The sequence below is a fragment of the Hetaerina americana genome, unplaced genomic scaffold, assembly GCF_022747635.1.
Source record: "Hetaerina americana unplaced genomic scaffold, ioHetAmer1.1.p SCAF_1, whole genome shotgun sequence".
NCBI classification, from domain to species: Eukaryota; Metazoa; Arthropoda; class Insecta; order Odonata; family Calopterygidae; genus Hetaerina; species Hetaerina americana.
Window position 1 is genome coordinate 9,640,465 of NW_027286069.1, and position 19,854 is coordinate 9,660,318.

General features: G+C 35.5%; 1 protein-coding gene across 1 annotated transcript in view; it reads right to left on the minus strand.

Annotated features, from left to right (window-relative positions):
• Window positions 1-19,854, minus strand: part of LOC139696602 (uncharacterized) — a 230,286-nt gene that overhangs the window by 13,081 nt on the left and 197,351 nt on the right. The window contains exons 21-24 of the mRNA XM_071595411.1: window positions 17,232-18,196; window positions 11,185-11,567; window positions 9,551-9,789; window positions 6,874-7,134 (exon numbers count right to left, since the gene is read on the minus strand). Of these exons, the coding sequence (XP_071451512.1) occupies window positions 6,874-7,134; window positions 9,551-9,789; window positions 11,185-11,567; window positions 17,232-18,196 (1,848 nt within the window). The remainder of the gene's footprint in view (window positions 1-6,873; window positions 7,135-9,550; window positions 9,790-11,184; window positions 11,568-17,231; window positions 18,197-19,854) is intronic.

The following is a 19,854-nucleotide window of genomic DNA, read 5'->3' on the forward strand; positions in this document are numbered from 1 at the left end:
CCATGTACTATACTCTGATGCATGTGTCTCTGCAGCAGAGGCAAAGTGTACCATTTCTCCCCAGATTGTAGGGCCACTTGTCCCCTTGTCTCACCCCCATAACACAAGGGGCATTACCCCTTTCTAAATAATGATTTGCTCAACAGCCAACCTGAATGTAAACAAATTCTTAATGCTCTATTGGGAAAATGTTTAAAAGAATTCTCATGATTTTGGAGAGGTAATTTAAATTCAATAAACATCCAACTTCCGTTAAATTTAAAATAAATTTCACAGAAGTTAGACTGCACAAATCATGAAAAGATGTCGTTCAGGTTTACAGTAACGTGAGTTTCTGCAGAGTAACTACACTGAAAAAATTCATCAGATATTATCGCTGACTCAAATGAATACCAATGACTTTTATTATTCATGAGATTAAACCTTTTTGTTGCTGTGAATGTCCCTCGTACGTTTGCACAGCAGGCTGTTGTGAACGTATCTTTTCACCTCTCTGTGGTTCGTTATAATTGCTTGAACTAAAAAAAAAATTAAGTTCGTCAAAATAAATTAATAAACATTTTCCATTAAATAAACAGTGGCTGTAGATTATTTTTATTATTTCCATGTTTTTATTATTTAGATTTTTAATTATTTTGGGAGTAATAGAGGATTTTGATACATGATGCAGTCATATTTGGCGTATGTGAGGAGAAGGATTCTAGAGAGTGAACCACAGGGAAAAGGTTCAGTGACCTGCGGTGATAAAAACCTTCACTTGGAAAAGAACATTTCAATAAGAAATTTGTGATTAATTTTGAGGAAAAGTTATGACTGTATGAGAATAATGGTATTTTAATAAGTCTCAAGCTAAAATAAAACCAAATGCAATTGAAAAAGGTCAATGAGCAGGAAAATTAGACCTGATAACGTGATTCTAAGAATTAATATCATCACTTTGGTCATACCTTTGTATGAAAACATCAAGAATGACACAAGACGGAGATGGATGGATGGTTTGATGAGACTATCAAAAGCTCCAAAATAGTTAAAGAGGATTAGTTTCAAGCATTTAATTACTTATCCCAGCTATACGCTCTATATAATTCAGTTTTAACTCCATTATGCTCAATTCAATCCATAAATTTCCAATTCTTAGTTCAAACACTTATCTAAAAGGGAATTTTGCCTACTAGCTAAATATTTGCTCCCAAAAATAAGTTAGCAATATCCTTCAACTACCTTCATTCATTTTAGTATTTTATTTACATTTATTTAGCATATAATTTACCCAGTTTGATAATGTTTAGAACTTCATTTTTCTAAGTGAAGTGATATTTCCATTTTTTTGTTTTTCAAAATTTCATTGATAAATTTTTGTGATTATTCAAAAGCTTCAATCAACGCCAAGAAAGAAAAAAAAATTATGAAGAAATGATGAATGACATCAATTTTAATTTCATAACATACATGCATGTTATTTCTGACAATGACATATTCCCAATTTTGATTGAATTGTTAAACTAAGAATGTCATAAATTATTATTTAGTCAATTTTAATAACTTGGAATCAATCATTAAGATTTGTATTATTTATTATATTATTAAGATTTATATTATAAATTACAATGTTAAAACATTTGGTATTTCGGAAAGTGAATTACTTTTAATGGTAACTGAAGAAACTTTTACAAAATTAGTGTGACCCCAAAAAACATACATTCAAATATCCATCCCAGAGTTTATTAGCTTTTCAATTGAAATCTCAAAACAACTTTCAGGTTTACTTCCAGGCTCAAGAATTAGTCTCAGCCAAAAATCAAGAGGTGGAAATTGTAAGAAATGAATTGCTTGTAAGTATTAAATAATTATGAAATTATCGATAAAAAGTATCATTCTGTACACTGTGCATATATTAGGTCTTAAAGTGAAGGTTTCCAAATAAATGAGTCAACGCCATTTGGCAAAATAACCAGAAAAACACTCCATTTTGAGGGGTTTAAGCCTTGTGGAAATATAGCACACTTCAAATATCTCTCAAAACAATTTAAAGGAAAATATGTACAAAATAGAATGGCAACTTTGGATTAATGAGTTATTTTAAGGTCATAAATGTTTTTACAATGTGACAATGAATCCAGAGCTATTTTCATTTTTTAAATATATTAAACATCAGATTTAATTTTCAGTAGTGGATATTTATAAAATGCAGACCCTTGGACCAGTGTCATATATCAAGTCCCATTATCAAATGTCCGTTTTTGTGGTAACCAGTTGTAACCAATCAATTCTTAGCTTTTAAATATTTATTTTAGAATAACCTTATACTTATGCATGATCAAGACATAAGATTTTGTATTAGTGCCTTGCAAATCACTTACATAAATAGCAGTGCATCACTTTACAATACTTTCATATGGTGTTATCAATTTGTGCCTCGAATCTCACTGAGGTGGGTGGAACATGCAAATTGTAAAGTAATTTCTCAAATGAACTACCTCCTAATTGGAGAGTGTAGATGAAAAAGTATGTCTCATTGGGCTGCCTGATTATCAAATATATGAATTCATATTTTTGATTCTTTTTTAACACCAAATAAAAATTTCAGCAATAGACCCCATTCCTATCCCCCAAAAAAAGCATTTGAACTTTTGAAACCTATTCACTCTGACTATCAACCACTCAAATAATGTGCCTAGTTATTTTGATAGGAAACTCATTTCATTACTAGATGGATAAATAGATAAGAGTGGTTTACATGAATGTTATAAGATGACGTGAAATAAAATAAATGTCCAAATGAATATTATTAAGGGCATGAAATTAAAGCATAGAAAACAATAATTTATGAAGTTCAACAGGCAACAAAAAATTATATCTTAGAGTAGGTATTAGCCAAAAACATTTGGCATTCCTATGAGGGGAAAGTAAGAAAAGCAAATAAATTACATGTGTTATTTATGTTTGGTTTGCAATTCACTTACCGTGCAACTAAGATTATGTGCTGGAAACAAAGGTATATATTTCAAAAGTTATAATTGTAATAAGCAGTGATTATTTAATTGACTGAGTGCATTGCATTATTCCAAACATGCATCTCATTCCATGATAATTAGTTAGGGAAAGGCTTTTCATTACAAGATATAAAATTATGAGCTTCTTGTTAATGTGCAAGCTAATATGCCATATGTGATGAATATATGCAATTTCATTCTGATACTAGCAGCAATGAAAATAGTCATCTTTCTAAACATAATAGTTATTGTTGATTAAATTATTTTATATTGCTTCAGCAGCACTTGAATTGGCTACCAAAAGAGAATTGTAATTAATTTTTATCATATAATAAATCAAATCTAAAGTAACTTAAGAATACTTTTGCCTTATAAATATCAGCAATAACTCACACAACACTTGCAGATAAAATTAAGGAGTCCTCAATTAGCAAGATTTTCCTTTTTAACAGTTTTCCAGTTACTTCTTCACTAATAAGTTGCTTTATTGGAGTCCATTTTCAGGTTGATATTACAAATAAAACAAAAAAGTGTGTGTATACACATATAAAAATACACACACACTTCTTTTAATTTCTGTTATTTTTATAAATAAGGAATAGTAATTGTGATAATGATTTAAATTTCTAAAATAACCAGTTCAGTGATGCATTTCCTCAAGCCACATTAACAGAAGCAAAGTGTAAGAAGATTGGCATACAGAGTACCAAAATATTTTGCTTATGTATGATTAATTCTGTAATTGATAAAATAATAACAATTATACTAAAATAATGAAATTGGTGGGCATGCAATAGTATAGCAAATAGACAATTCGCTCCATAACTTAGTGTTGTGAAACATATTGTCTTATATAGAAAAAATATAAGACAATATTGAGAATAACTTGAATTCAGTGGTTCCCAAATAGTGTGTGAAATCCATTTTGGAGATGGTAGAAAATCAAGAGATTTAAAAAATAGCAAATCAATGTCACATGATGATGCAGAGAGGCAAAATTAAATTAATATGTGCACAGAATTAATCTTGACTTAAATGCAAATATGTTCCATCAAATCTGACAAATGTATTGTGACACAAGGAAATTCGTTTTGTGATTATATTGCTGATTTCAAATCAGTATGATGTTTGACACTGAAATGTGTTAATACCTCATTATTTTAGCCTGTTTCAATAAAAAATATCATTTAAATCAAAGCTAATGGCAGCTTTCAACCAAAAGTATGGGATTTTGGGTGCTTCTGGAATGGGTAGGCAGAAATAGATATACATAGAAATAGAAAAGCCCCTTTCAAGTCCCATGACTCACAGATGGTGCTCATTTTGAAACCATTCCCCAAGATATTGAAAAGCATTAAGAATCTCCTTATCAATGTGATTTTCTCTTGTCCTTTTTGTTGAGTATATTGGAAGATCCCACCAATAGCTTATTGAAGATGATACAACTTAGAGACAGAATATTATTTGCCAAATGTATTCCTATTTATATTTTACAATAAGGTACATCTTCATTTTTCAGAGAACTTTTGAGAAAAAATTAGTGTTTATAAATGAATTATTGTGGAATATTAATGTTCATCCTAAAGACTTAAATATATTTTGGAGAGGGTGGGTGAAAACATTTCGGGAGGAAAAAGGGTAAAAGCTACTGTTTCAGGAAAAGATTGGGAACCACTGTTTTAATCATTAACATTAATTATGCAACACATACTCATACTACCTTGATCAAAAATTTCCCGGAATTTATTCAGAAAATTAAAAATACAAGTTTATTCATCTAAATCTATATTGTCCCCTTCAAAGTAATCCCCATCGACTGCAACACACTTATGCCAGCGCTTGATCCAATCCTCGAAACATTTTTTATATTCGGTTTTCGGTATGTCCATCAGTGCTTCCTGCGATTTTTCCATTACTTCCTCTCGGCTGCTAAAACGCGTTCCCCGTAATGGTTTTTTAACTCGATTGAACAGAAAGAAGTCACAGGGAGCCAAATCAGGTGAATTCGGTGGCTGTTGGATGGTATTTGTTGCATTTTTCGTCAAAAAATTACGAATAATGATAGCACTGTGCGACGGTGCGTTATCATGGTGCAAAATCCACGAGTTTTCTGCCCACATTTCTGGTCTCTTTCGGCGAATTGCTTCACGCAAACGTCTCCTAACGCCCAAATAATACTCTTTGTTTACTGTCTGGCCTTCTGGCAAAAATTCATGATGCACTACACCGTTGTAATCCATGAAAACCGTCAGCATTGCCTTCTTTTTTGACTGAAAACGACGTGGTTTTTTTGGTCTCGGCTCATTTGGTGAACGCCATTCACTTGCCTGATGTCTGGATTGCGTGTCGTACTCATAAACCCACGTCTCGTCTCCAGTAATGATCCTTTTGATGAATGTGGGATCGGATTCAGCCTCGCAAATCATGTCTTTTGCGACGTCAACACGGTCTCTTTTTTGCATGAAATTGAGGTCTTTTGGCACCAACTTTGCTGCTACACGACGGAAACCCAAATCATTAACCACAATGTCTTGGGCGGATCCATAGGCAATGTTCAAGTCCTCCGCTATTTCTCTGATGGTTAATTTGCGGTTATTGACCAACATTTCTTTTACTTTATCAATTTTTTCACCGACTTTCGATGTCGATGGTCTGCCACTGCGTTCATCATCTTCGATTGACTCACGACCACTTCTGAACCGCTCGTGCCACTGGTAAACGACCGTTTTTTTTAGAGAATCGTTGCCGAAACACTTTTCCAACATTTCCAACGTCCGTGCGCCACTAAATCCGTTTTTAACGCAAAATTTAATACAAGTTCGTTGTTGCAAATTTAAATCCATTTCTGAAATTGTAAAAAATCGCCAACACACACAGAGATAGATGTACTCTTGGCTACGTAACTTTTGCAAATGTCAAGTTATGACACTAAGATTTAAAGGGAATATCAACAACAGATGTACCAATTTAACAAAAAAAAACAGAACTCAAATCGGAACGATGGGAGCGCCACACGGTGGTTATTCCGGGAACTTTTTGATCAAGGTAGTATATTCATTGGAGGAAGGCTTCCTCATATCTGTATTTAGATTTACACTGGAGCATACCTAAACTCAATAGTTTAAGTTCAACCAACATTTTCTAGTGAAAATATTTGCTCAGAGAAGAGGAAATCTGCTATTTGATCTATAGTTAACGAAAAATATAAAATCAAAAAACGAAATAAATTCTTTAGTAAAAATCATTATTCTTATTCATTCCCCTAATAACATGGCATTAAAAAATCAGCCCATGCATAAAATCTAATATGAATATTTGAATCAAGATATGGCAAATAAATAAGATATGACAAGAACATGGCCATTTTTGTCTCACAAAGTAATGCTTTGTATATACCTGTTGAATTGATACTGAATGGGCTGTTATCAATAACCATTTATCAGAAATAGTCTGGAAAGGGGAAACCTATTGGAGGACTCCCTTGTGATGAAAACATTACTATATTTAAAAATGCTTTCTCTTTCCCATTGCACATTATTCATTATTGCAGCAGTTTATTAGCTCCAATTCTTGTCCATGCATATAACGAAATTTAACATACATATATAGGTGCAAATAGGCAAAGACGAGACTACATGTAGTAATCAATAACTTGAATTTGTAGTAGAAATAAAAATATTCTGATTTATATGCACATCCTTGCAGGCAAATCTGACACAGATAAAAATGCTCATCATTCTAATGATGCATCATAAAACACAGAATATATAATATTTTAAATTAAAATGCTTTTCAATGTAATTACTTGTTCTTTTGTATGAAGCAAACATTCATGAGTAAACTCATATTTAAGTTTGCCTTGCTTTCATGTTTCACTCACCTGCTCACTACTTGTTCCATTTGAATCAGATGAATTCCTTCTGGGTGGAGGTTTGTGAACTGGAACTTTGGGTGCTGGAGCTTTTGGAGCAGGTACTTTTGGAGCTGGAGGTTTAGGAGCAGATTGCTTTGGTACCTGTGGCTGTATAGGAGGTTCCTCCTCTTCAGGGAGAGGTTCCAGTCGTCTTCGAGGGAAAATTCCCCGTGGGGGAGCAATCATGGACAGAACAGAAGCAGAGACCCCTCCATCTATGGCCACAAGCTGCAAAATGATAAACTTCATCTTTCACAATTGCACAACTGGAGACAATTCACATGATCAATATTTTCCAGAGTTGAATAGCATTAATCAAAACTTTATATAATTCAGCCTCAAATTTGGGGGCATTTAACCTCGTCTACAACGAACATGCCTTCCACTTCCTTACATTCTCCATATTATCCTAGTTTCCTGCATACCATTCCTTCTAGACATCCTTTCTTCATGCCTTCCAGGAACCTCTTGCAGCAACTTCCCCTGCCATGTCTAGCATTTGCAATTTCCTTTCCCTTCTGTTCATTTTGTTTCTTCAAAACTTCCTGACACTCACATATTGCAATATCATTTTCAGCTCTGCATTCTTTCTGCCTCTCTTAATTCCATCCCAAATGTTTATTATTTCCTCCATGACCTCACCCATCTATTAAAGTGTTCAACATCCCATTAGCTCTCAGTATCCCCTGAATTTACTTGTCCTATCTTTTTTGCATTTTTTCCAACAAATTTCTCTCTCTCCCACCATGCCAAGACTTGGTGTAAATCCTAAATCTTGCCAGACACAGGCTTATAAAGTAAAGGAGTACTCTTTTATTGAAACAATACTTCACTATTTTTTAGCTGTTGAAATGCTATATGTTGCAGAAAAAGTTCAAAATGAAGTTCATGAGTGTTCTGAAGAGTAATAATTTGGTAATTATGGTGATTAATTAAATAAATGGAAGGAACACAGACAAATATGGCCACTCTTGGCAACACCAGTACTTGATTTACTTGCTATCCAAGCCACAAACTGTTCATTACAGAGAGTTGCTTCAGTTGGGGGCCTTATCGACTGATGCATATTTTAATATTTCCAGACCAAATGAAGACTTTAATTTGGACCCAAAAGGATTTATAGTTATAATACATGATTGTGTAAAGGGTAAGGTTAAATAGTTTTTCTAAAGGTTTCCAAAACATTGATGGACAGCACTAAAAAGGGAGTACCTATTTAGTTTACATTGTTGACGGAGTTAAAATCTGTAACTTCATCTCTTAAAATTCTAATATTGTGTGTATATTGCTCTATTTTCCATTTTTTTGAAGTTTCAGCCGTATTCTCGAGTTTTTGTAAGGATCATTTGATATAGCTGAAGATATTATTCAAATGAAAGAAAATAAAATTGGACTCATAATAACTTCGTCTGATAACTGAACATTACTTAAGTGAGCACAACTACATAGAGTTGATTGGAATTTCATTCGATTGGTAATCAAATCAAGACTGCTGATTCAATTTGAGATTCCATTTAAAGAGTTTATTAGCAAGTGAGGAGCACTTTCCCCTTCCCAATATGCTATTTGGAAGGGGAAGATCACCACACACCAGGGTAATGTCCTTTGCTCACAGTCCAAGGAAGGAGAGTTTCATCATGGTTGCCTAAGGTGATGTTGGTTTAGTTTTTCATCTGAGCAATGTAGCTAACTCCAATCCTAACTCTTGGGCCAATATGGATGAAATAACCGGGTGGAGGACCCAAGAGGAATATACGTAGCTAACTCCTATACTCAAATGGTTGTCAGTCCTCTGCTAACATGCCATGATTGGATACCACCTGGTGGATTCAGCAAGAACCACCACCCATCCATCTCCCATGGGTGTGAGACATACTCCAGTAATAGCATTTCTGTTATCACTCGAGTACCTCCCTATTTAACGATGCTTCCTCTATTTATGTTCTCGTCCCAATTTCTTCCAAAAGAGAAGAGTTTTCTTTTCAATCCTGTTTCTCCAAAGTAACTCCAAGAAATGAGTCAATCAATAAAAAGCTTTAAGATATAATATTAAAGGAAAAAATCTGTCTTATTCAATTCATAAATTTGTGGAGAACCATATCACAATTGTTTCATTGGAAAAAGTTCACCTTTGCAATGCTGTCAATTCTTGTAAAAGCCCCAGGATACCATGTGATCAATTCTTTATATTTTCTATATTAATATATTATAAATGGCCTTGTCAAATAATAGAATTATTATTGATTATTACTAATATTAGTTCCCAAAACAGGGATGGCAAAACTGTGACCTAAATAAAGAGGCATGCATATTAGATTTTTTCCATATGATGCCATGCCAAGTTTTAATGTAATAGTAATAAGTATAAGTAATAAATATAATGCAGCATAACTTTATGTTTCAAATCAAATATGAATATTTAAATTTTCGTGGGGTGAAGCAACTCTTTTCTATTTAGATTAAGCAGTCAAGCCAGTCAATAATTAAGAACACCCAACTTATTCAGAAGATATAGAAATGCAGTCGCAATAAGATTGCATTTATGCCATTGAAACTTTTCACACTTAAAACAGCAAGAAAATGAAGAATTGCTGGCCATGAATCAATGATAAGTATCAAAGAACCAATGAGGAAAATAAATTACATGAATTGACTTAAGATTCTTGATTTTTTCATCAAGATCACTGACATCATCATCAGCCAGCTCAACTCCATCATCGTCATCATCATCATTCTCGACGTCATCATCAGCATCATCGATATCATCATCATCATTGTCATCATCATCATCCCCATTGCCTGGGAGCCAATGAGAGGATGATGCCAGGGCAGCCAGGCCTTCTCCCCCACCACCAAATCCAGATGAAATGGCTCCTCCATGTGCTGCCAATGTGGAAAAAAACATCCATTGCTCAGTCAAAGAAAAATGAAAATTTTAACATTCTTAGGGTATCTTTGGAAGTTTAATGAATTTCTCAAAACTTGGAGAAGGGGCCTGAAATGTGGTTTAACATAAAAACCTAATCCTTCTGTATAACCTGTTTAGAGTTCAATCACTTATCACGGCTGCATGAAAGTCAATGCATATCCATTACAGAAGTTACAATGATAACACATTGTTACCTATGCAAATATACTTTAAATAGTCAAAGTTAACAGTCAAAATTGAAATCTACATAGGTTACATTATTGACTTGGAGCCATTAATTTATTTATTCATGTGTCTATATTACTCATGATCAGATAATAGGCCCTTCATTTAAGCAGTAATGGAAAAACATTAACAAATGGTAAAAGAGAGATAATTTTTTATATTTGGAAATTTAACTGGCCCTTCAAAAACAAAGACATTGTCAGTGGAAAGGTGAATGAAATCAATCATGAAAACAAGGCAATAACTTGATTTGAGAGCTGCTGTGGAATTGGATCTCCTTATTATTTGAGTCATTAATTTAAAGGTCCAAAAAGAAAGGAGTAATGAGAATTGAAATAAAATAAAATAGATAGTTAAAAAATTAGTAAATACGAGCATTTAGCATAGCTTTACAAGGATATTGATTTTGGTCTCTGAGGCAAGGGGATGGCCTTAGATTAGAGACATAGGTGAACGGAGAAGAATTGGCAGAATGAGTTGGATTAAAAGGGAACCTGATAATGAGGTTTTCACTGTGGTCAGAGATGAGAGGAAGTTGCTGTAGGTGTATTGCATGCAAAAGAAAAAACACAGGAAATATTGAAATGCTGTAGAATGTTGAATATATTGGTTGAAGGGAGAATGACATTAGGTAAGTAGGATGGAAAAGAAGGGGCATTTTGGATGGATAGAGACAAATTGGGATGCATAAACAATTGAAAAGCACCAAAAGTAGAGCAAACAAGAGGTAGTCATCATATAACATGATAATAATAGTCGCTTAGGTACAACCAAAATGTATCTGTGATGATTAGATTACCAATGATGAATAAAACTTAATTATGTAATTATATAAAAGAGAGAACATGTGAATGCTGAGGTACTAAAGATTCTCAAGCTAGGGAGTTCATTCAAGTTGGTAGATAAGAGAAAGGGAAAACCGCTGTGTTACCTGAAAACAATAATTTCATGCTTTGCCCCATCCAATGTTACACTATGCCTTGAATCCAATCCAAACATCCACACACTCATTCGTAGGTCAAGATATATTTTAGTGCCTTTTATAAATCAGACTTGAATTTTGAGGTCATATGAGTATTTAAGAAATTCTGGAATGGCATTGGTGTTTCAGACCTATTACTTACCAATAGTTGATGTTGTTGACGATGTAATAGGAAAGAACTCCATCTCCCCACTTGTGGGTGTGCCCCAGGCATCCTCTCTATCTGTTGTCTCTCCACTTGGTGGAGTGGCATCTTCTGGAGAGGGTGAGGATGGTGGATCTGACATACTGCCCCTCTTGCCATATGGCAAGAGGCAAGATGTCTGATGCTGATGGTGATGGGTGTGAATGGGCCTGGCAAGGAGACCACTTGGGCTCCCTGAATGCATTTGCACCGATGACAGAGGTCGAGCTCCATTACCATTTGGTGTAATCTTGGAAGCCACACTCATTTTCCTTTCTTCTTCCAAGTCTTCTGCATGGATATTCCAGGCAATGGAGGGGATAGATGCTTCATCCTTACTCCTGTAACATGAAAATAAAATTTAATTTGTTAGTAGAACACTCAACCACAAACAGTATAAAAAGGTCACTCTCTTTCTTCCTCTATCCTGCTTTCCCAGTGTTCTCCCTTCCATCAGTCTTTGACATAACACTATCTTGACATATTTCCTCCATAGAGGTAGGGAGAAGGTATGAAGGATTGAAGAAAGAAACAGGAAGTTGCAATGATATTAAGAAATAAATAGTCATTAACTACCATCCAAAACCTACCTTTAAAATATGTGTAGGTAGAATAGCCAGATAGAGATGTTAATTAAATATAAAATGCAAACACACATGCACACATATACACACATACATACATATTTATACGTAACTCTATTTATATTTTTTATCTTATTATTTGGTAATTTAACATTTAAGGTATATTCTGATGGAAACAGTCTGAACAACCATACAATGATACATTTATTTGCTTCTCATAACAAAACAATACCTCAAACTACAATAAGCTATTTTACAATTCTGTATAATTTCTTTCCTTCATTCCATACAACAAGCCTATCCTTTTCTCCCCCTACTACACTTGCTAACATTCACCCTCTATCTTAGTCTGCAGCATCCCATCACCAATCAAAATGCTCATCGTTCAACTTTCCTTCCCCCATAAATTTCTTCCAACAATTCCCACTCCTCCTTATTTGTTTTCGTTTATTTCCATTTTATCTTCTCCATCCTCCACACCCACATCTCAAAATTCGTCAATCTACACCTACCATCTTGCTTTAATGACTATGTTTCAGAGCTGTATAAAACCATGCTCCATATAATGAGCCATTTCTTAACATCCCAACTCAATGCTCCTATCATCAATTCCCTACTCTTCGTAAAAGCTTCTTTTCCTGATGCAATTCTTTTTCTTCTTATGTTCAAATACTTCAACCTGCTGTGCAGGTTTCATCTCTATTTTCATGATGATAATCCTTCCATTGTATTGTGGTAAACTCTTCACTTTCATGACTGCTCTTTTTCATATACTATAATTCTCACTTCAGTTGTAGTTTTTAGGGGAGGCGACCTACAGCTGAGGTCATCTGAACCATTAGGGATGGACAGGGAAGGATGAAGGGTGGAAAGAAACCCGGTGCCGGCATTAGCCTACTCTTAATGAAAGGCACCAAGGGGTCAACAGCTTAATGTCCCATCTAATGGACGGCGTACTCTCTCAAAGTGCTCTCCACAAAACACCTCAAGTAGGGATCGGGATATCATGCCCACTCCAGTATTTCCATTCATGGAGCCCGTTCCTTCCTTCGGGCCATTTCCATTAGCTTACACCTGAGATCTATAAACGTATTCTAATCTAATAAAGAATCTCTACTTTTACATTCTATTACCTCCCAGAGTGACCTGATATTTCAAGTTCCAACCCCAAATTGATTGACACATTTGACTGATGCACGCCCTTGAGAAGTCCCCACCTGGAGATACAAACGTTCTAGCTTACCCCCAAAATAATGCACTCAAGAGGGTTCCATCATGTCTGTTAAATAATTCAATAAAAGAAAAAGAGAAAATTGGTCGGCTGCTGCTCCTCTGAATGCTAATGTGGTAGTTTCCCACTGCCTGCTGAAATATCACAAGAGATAATTTAAATTTAAGTGCATGAATGAAAATTGTAACTTTCCTGCTTTCTTACAGAGGCATCATGCAAAAACGCTTTAATGGATATTAATGAAAGTTTTGAGTTATCATCAGTTATACTTGTACTTTAAAGTGAACTATTTGTCCTTGCATTATTTCCGAACAAACAGTCACTTTCAAGGATTAATAGCACTATCGTGTGATTCTCTTTATCGGAAGATATTTAAAAGTCTGAGCAAAAACTTCCAAAGAGTTTAGTTGCACGGGGAAAAATGATTAAACCATTCTTATCAGAGGACGGATATTGTGAAACACATTGATCGGATATATGCAACCAGTTACACAAACATATATAAGCAGTTGAAATGTAATGAAATAATTGACTTTGTAATTCCACACACTTTATTTAAAAACACACGACCCAGGTTTCGACGTTGAACGTCATCATCAGGTGGTCCTCATAGAAGCACGCTGGCTATATATACCTTCTGATCATAGGAGGGGGGGGGTTAGTCAGAGAGGGAGGTCGGAGGGGTAAAAAAGGTTACAATGTAGCTGGGAAGAAAAGAGAATTACATTTTTGATTTAGAAGAGTGGTAGGTCTAGGAGTGGGGAGTGGGAGGGATACAAAATTTCGTTGGCAAGATCATCTTTCCAACGGACACATTTCAAAATTTCTAACTGCTCCAAAGCATCGAGCCTTTGACCTTTTTCTTCAAAATGAATAATTTTTGTCACAAAGTCACTTTTGTGATCACTTTCGATGAGGTGTTTTGCAAAGAGGGATGTTATGTTCTTATTTTTTACACATGTTTGGTGTTCTTTAATCCTTTCTTTAAATTTCCGTCCTGTTTGTCCAATATACTTTGTGCTACAATCCGAGCACTTTAACTCATACACTCCACTCCTCTCGTTTTCGGGGACTTTGTCTTTAGTGTGAGAGATCAGGTTCTTAAGGCATGAACGACTGTAAAAGGCACATTTAATTTTTTCTTTAGGTAAACTTTTAATTACTTTTTGAGAAATAGTCCCAAGATATAGTATTCTCCGCCATTTGGCAGTGGGATCTTTTACATGTTCGGGGTTGTAAATGTGGCTTAAGGCTATTTTTGTAAGTTTATTCCGGTAAAGTTTATTTATTAGATCTTCTGAATACCCATTGTTTACTGCTAACGTTTTAATTACATTAAGTTCCTTATTTACATTGAATTTTGACATAGGGATAGCGGTCAAACGGTGGATCATTGCATGAAATGCCGAAAGCTTTTGGGTGAAGCAATGCCTTGAAGAGGAATTAATTAATTGGTCTGTATACATTTCTTTCCTAAAAATGGAATACTGTAACCCATCTTTGTCTTTAGAAATGGATAGGTCGAGGAAATTCAGGGAACCTTTTTCCTCTTTTTCACACGTGAATTGTACATTAGAATTGATAGAATTTAGATGTGCTAGAAACTGATCTCGTTGCCTATCAGAACCTGTCCACACACAGAAGACATCGTCTACATATCTTAACCAACAAAATACATTATTAATGAGAGGGTAGGCTGAGGAGAACAAAACTTTTTCAAAATTGTCCATATACATATCGGCCAGGAGTGGGGACAAGGGCGAGCCCATGGCTAAACCATTGGGTTGTTGGAAATCCTCGACCTATCCATTTCTAAAGACAAAGATGGGTTACAGTATTCCATTTTTAGGAAAGAAATGTATACAGACCAATTAATTAATTCCTCTTCAAGGCATTGCTTCACCCAAAAGCTTTCGGCATTTCATGCAATGATCCACCGTTTGACCGCTATCCCTATGTCAAAATTCAATGTAAATAAGGAACTTAATGTAATTAAAACGTTAGCAGTAAACAATGGGTATTCAGAAGATCTAATAAATAAACTTTACCGGAATAAACTTACAAAAATAGCCTTAAGCCACATTTACAACCCCGAACATGTAAAAGATCCCACTGCCAAATGGCGGAGAATACTATATCTTGGGACTATTTCTCAAAAAGTAATTAAAAGTTTACCTAAAGAAAAAATTAAATGTGCCTTTTACAGTCGTTCATGCCTTAAGAACCTGATCTCTCACACTAAAGACAAAGTCCCCGAAAACGAGAGGAGTGGAGTGTATGAGTTAAAGTGCTCGGATTGTAGCACAAAGTATATTGGACAAACAGGACGGAAATTTAAAGAAAGGATTAAAGAACACCAAACATGTGTAAAAAATAAGAACATAACATCCCTCTTTGCAAAACACCTCATCGAAAGTGATCACAAAAGTGACTTTGTGACAAAAATTATTCATTTTGAAGAAAAAGGTCAAAGGCTCGATGCTTTGGAGCAGTTAGAAATTTTGAAATGTGTCCGTTGGAAAGATGATCTTGCCAACGAAATTTTGTATCCCTCCCACTCCCCACTCCTAGACCTACCACTCTTCTAAATCAAAAATGTAATTCTCTTTTCTTCCCAGCTACATTGTAACCTTTTTTACCCCTCCGACCTCCCTCTCTGACCAACCCCCCCCCTCCTATGATCAGAAGGTATATATAGCCAGCGTGCTTCTATGAGGACCACCTGATGATGACGTTCAACGTCGAAACCTGGGTCGTGTGTTTTTAAATAAAGTGTGTGGAATTACAAAGTCAATTATTTCATTACATTTCAATATGTTATGCAAATTCCACAAAGTTACGCCTGAGACAACAAAAAAAATATATAAGCAGGTTGCATCTCATACAGGATATACGTATTACCACATTCTCCTTATCCGTAGACTCAACCGGAGAATACGTGAGTACAGGTCCACTTCCTCAGCCAGCCTCAGATCATTCTTCAGGTCCACTTATTTAACCTTTATTTGCCCGTTTGCCTAAGCTTGTAGAAAGAGAATTACATATCCATATGGAATAACCATTTAAGAGTGCGTAGTTTTCAGATGCTGTGGTATGGGCTGGTTATACCTGGATAGCAAATTAATTATCCAAATTGACTGCCAGTATTTTAGAATTGGAATTGTATTTACTCGGAAATCAATACTTTAGTGACCAATTATTTAAAACATACTTAAAGGGTGGGTGCAATTCGTTGTTTAATTACTACGATAGTAATTATTTCCAGTATAAACTTTGGTCGCAGTGGGCACTCACGACAGTGTACTTGTTGAAAATAATTGTAATTTACTATATAAGGGCACCTTTGTTTCACTGCCTTCGGAGTGCAGCATTTAATTATGGTACTCTATTGGCATACCCATACCCAATGTATGGTTAGGCTTGTACCATTGGGTGAAGTAGGCATATACGCCTTGTTGATATATTCATATGGTGAAATAGGGAAAATGATATTATTCGATTAGCAAACAGCAGTCTTAATTTTTCAGATCAAGTCAGAATAAACACCATATGAAGCAAGCAGGAAAGGAAAAAATGTATTTCCTTACTGTGGATTAATATATCATAGGCATCTTTTGAATGCTTTTCTTCTTAAGCAACAATCTTTTTGGAGATGAATTGGTATTCAATTCAAAAAAGGAAATTTGGCTGCTCAAACTAAACACAAGAAAAAAATGTAAATTGAGTTTGTTGAAATCCACTTGCCAAGTTTACTTATAGTTCAAAAATTAGAATGATTTATCAAATTAATATTTTAATTCTAAAAAAGAGTATTAAAGTTAAAAATAAATAAATAACTATGAATATATATATATATATATATATATATATATATATATATATATATATATATATATATATATATATATATATATATATATATATATATATACATACATACACACACACACATAGACATATATGCATATATTATATATATCATGTTGACTCCATTTTCTATCAAAACTTTCAACAGCTTTCCTCTATTCACTAAGTCACATGCCTTATTTAAATTAGCAAATGCACACATTTTGCAGACCCTTGGCTTTCTCATGACTGGTAAAAATCATGCTAAAAACATAAACATGATAAAAGTAGCATTTGAAGCAAGCAAATTAAATGCCCACAAGTTATGATAAAGGGCGCAGGACCTTTCCATGAGCGCAGATGTACAGCGTGCCTCCTCACTGAGCCTCTCAAACAACTGCATCTTCTCGGCCACAAATGAGCCAGCCCTCGCTGTCCATCCCCTGAGGGACTGCCTCACGGCACCCACTGTGCTAGGGGCCACAACGTCCACTCCAACCACCGAGGGGGCCACCTCCACCTTAACCCCACCCGCTGAGGCACTTGTGTCAACACCCCCCACCACCGACTTCTTCTTCTCCATCGCCTCCTTATCACCACCCCCCTCCTTCCCACTGCCCTTCCCCTCGCTCCCAGACGACTCCGTCTCCTCCTCCCCCTCTTCCTCTCCCCCCTCATCCTCCCCCCCCTCCTCATCGTCTTCGTCCTCGTCCTCCTCGTCAGTGCCTACCCTCTCCAGGCTGTTGAGGGTCCCATACTTCTTCAATCCACTTGACAGTGACTTGTATGGAGGCTCCCCATCTGTCGACTTCCTCTCTGCGTCACCCTCCTCCTCATCGGCCACACTCCCCTTGCTGCTCCCACTCTTGCCCTCTGACTTCCAGCTGCCCCCCTCCACCACTGTCCTATTTGTGTCAGGTGTGGGAGGTTGCACTTCAATCACTGGGAGTGGGATGCAGACTGAACTGGAGGCACCCACTGCCACCAGAAGTTTGTGATCAGCCTCACTACTGATCGCACTGTCAGGAACTTCCTCCACAGAAATTTCTCTAGGAATTATTCGGGCCTTTACACTTTGAGCGTCCTTAGAACTTGTGCCCTTATCAGTCTTATTTCCTTCTGCTGCAGAGTTTGCTAAGTTTTTTTCAGTCTTTTCCCTAGTCTCTGGTATAAATGGATCTGTGGTATTAGAAGGCGACGTTGGAATCATGGATTTCCAGTCTTCCTCATCCTCATCATCATCTTCTCCTTCCACAGCAGCTGTCATTGCATTCAAGGCCTTCTCCTCAGCTGTTAGTTCCTTATCATCCTAAGGAGAAATTTGTAATTCAATTGCAATTAATCAAAACCATTAAAATATATATCTGAACGATTTAAATTCATACTCATTCAGAAATGAAAATATGCCATATGATAAAACATTCACAGAAGAAGAGATAAGAAGGAAAAAAGTTAAATATCAACACAAATAAAAGTTTAATTTCACAGGGAAACAAATAGGAGTGTGCAATTATGGTAACAGCCAGTAACATTAGTGTGCCATTCAGCTGATACAAATGCAATGCAGAGTACACAGAATACCAGAGAAATAAAAAAGATGATTTTTGAGAAATATACCTTCATATAATATGTTTATTCTTTTCCTCTATCATAGTTCATCTCTAATTGGAATATCATATGGCCAAGATGAAAATAAGCATTAATAGTTGCAGTGTACTCTTTCAAATAACTGCAGAAGAAGCCATGACGGTGACTTAAACAAAGTCATCCACTAATTTGCATTGTATTGCAATCATTTTAAGTGTAAAAATCATTTACCTTGACCAAAATGAAATTTCAGAGTAGAAGAGGATATCTTGATAGCTTATCCAGCTAAAGTACTCAGCTGGATATCAAGGGATCCGAGTTTGTATCCCAGTCAAGGCAAATGATTTTTACACTCTGAAATTGTTGCATTGTATTCTTATTAGTACCTAAATAAACTATGCTATTGGCAAGTTAAATATAAAAAAAACTCACAATAAGTGCTTGCTTTTAATTATATGATGAAGTCCAGGTGTATGCATTTACATTTCATTTTTTTTTAAATAGTACAGCACAGTCTGGAAAATATTCTATCCCGACCTTAAATTACCATCATTTCAATATTCACCAAATACTAACATTATAATACACCACAACATGTGATTTAGTCCCTAGCAGATTTTTGGGATGAAACATGTCAATTACCTGAGCACAGAAAGTTGAGACATTGACTCTGACCAACTTTCAATTTCATCTCTTTTAGTCCTTATTACTTGAAAATATGCATTTTAAAACTCCTAAAAGTACAATTAAAAGTCATCCACAGGTATTCTGGAATTAGCTCAACAGTATTTGAATAACTATAGAAAAACCTAGGACCTATGTATACGTTAGGCATCTAAGAAACTGAATTTTCAAGTAAAGCTTCAGAGGTAGACCAAAAAACAAGATTGAAATGAGCGCATGCATGTATGGTAGATAAAATATGAATACCCAGGCCTTTTTATTACTCATCTAAATAACCAAAAAATGAGCTCTAGACACCCTTTCATTGCTCATGGAGCTTGTGAATTCTAAGTCAGAAGTGGTTTTAATTTTAAACCAGCAGATGCATTCGCTCCAAGCAACAACATGAATCAGCCTTTAGATATTTTGGATCCCAATTCGTGTTCCTCTTTCTTAAGGTGAAGGAGGAAGAGGGCATTCACTTCCAAAATAGTCCCATCTCATCAGCAACAAAAACAAGCTGAGGAAGGAATGAACCACTTTCAAAAATGCTAGTAATTCAAAGGGGAATCTCACAGCTATCCTTTATCAGCACTTTGCTGAGTCACTCATCAAAGTAGTACGGTACATACATGCTTGCCATTTAAAAGCCAAACTGGTTCAAATTCCAAAGAAACTGCGGGAGATGCTGCAACAGTAGCTTTTAACGGAGTCATC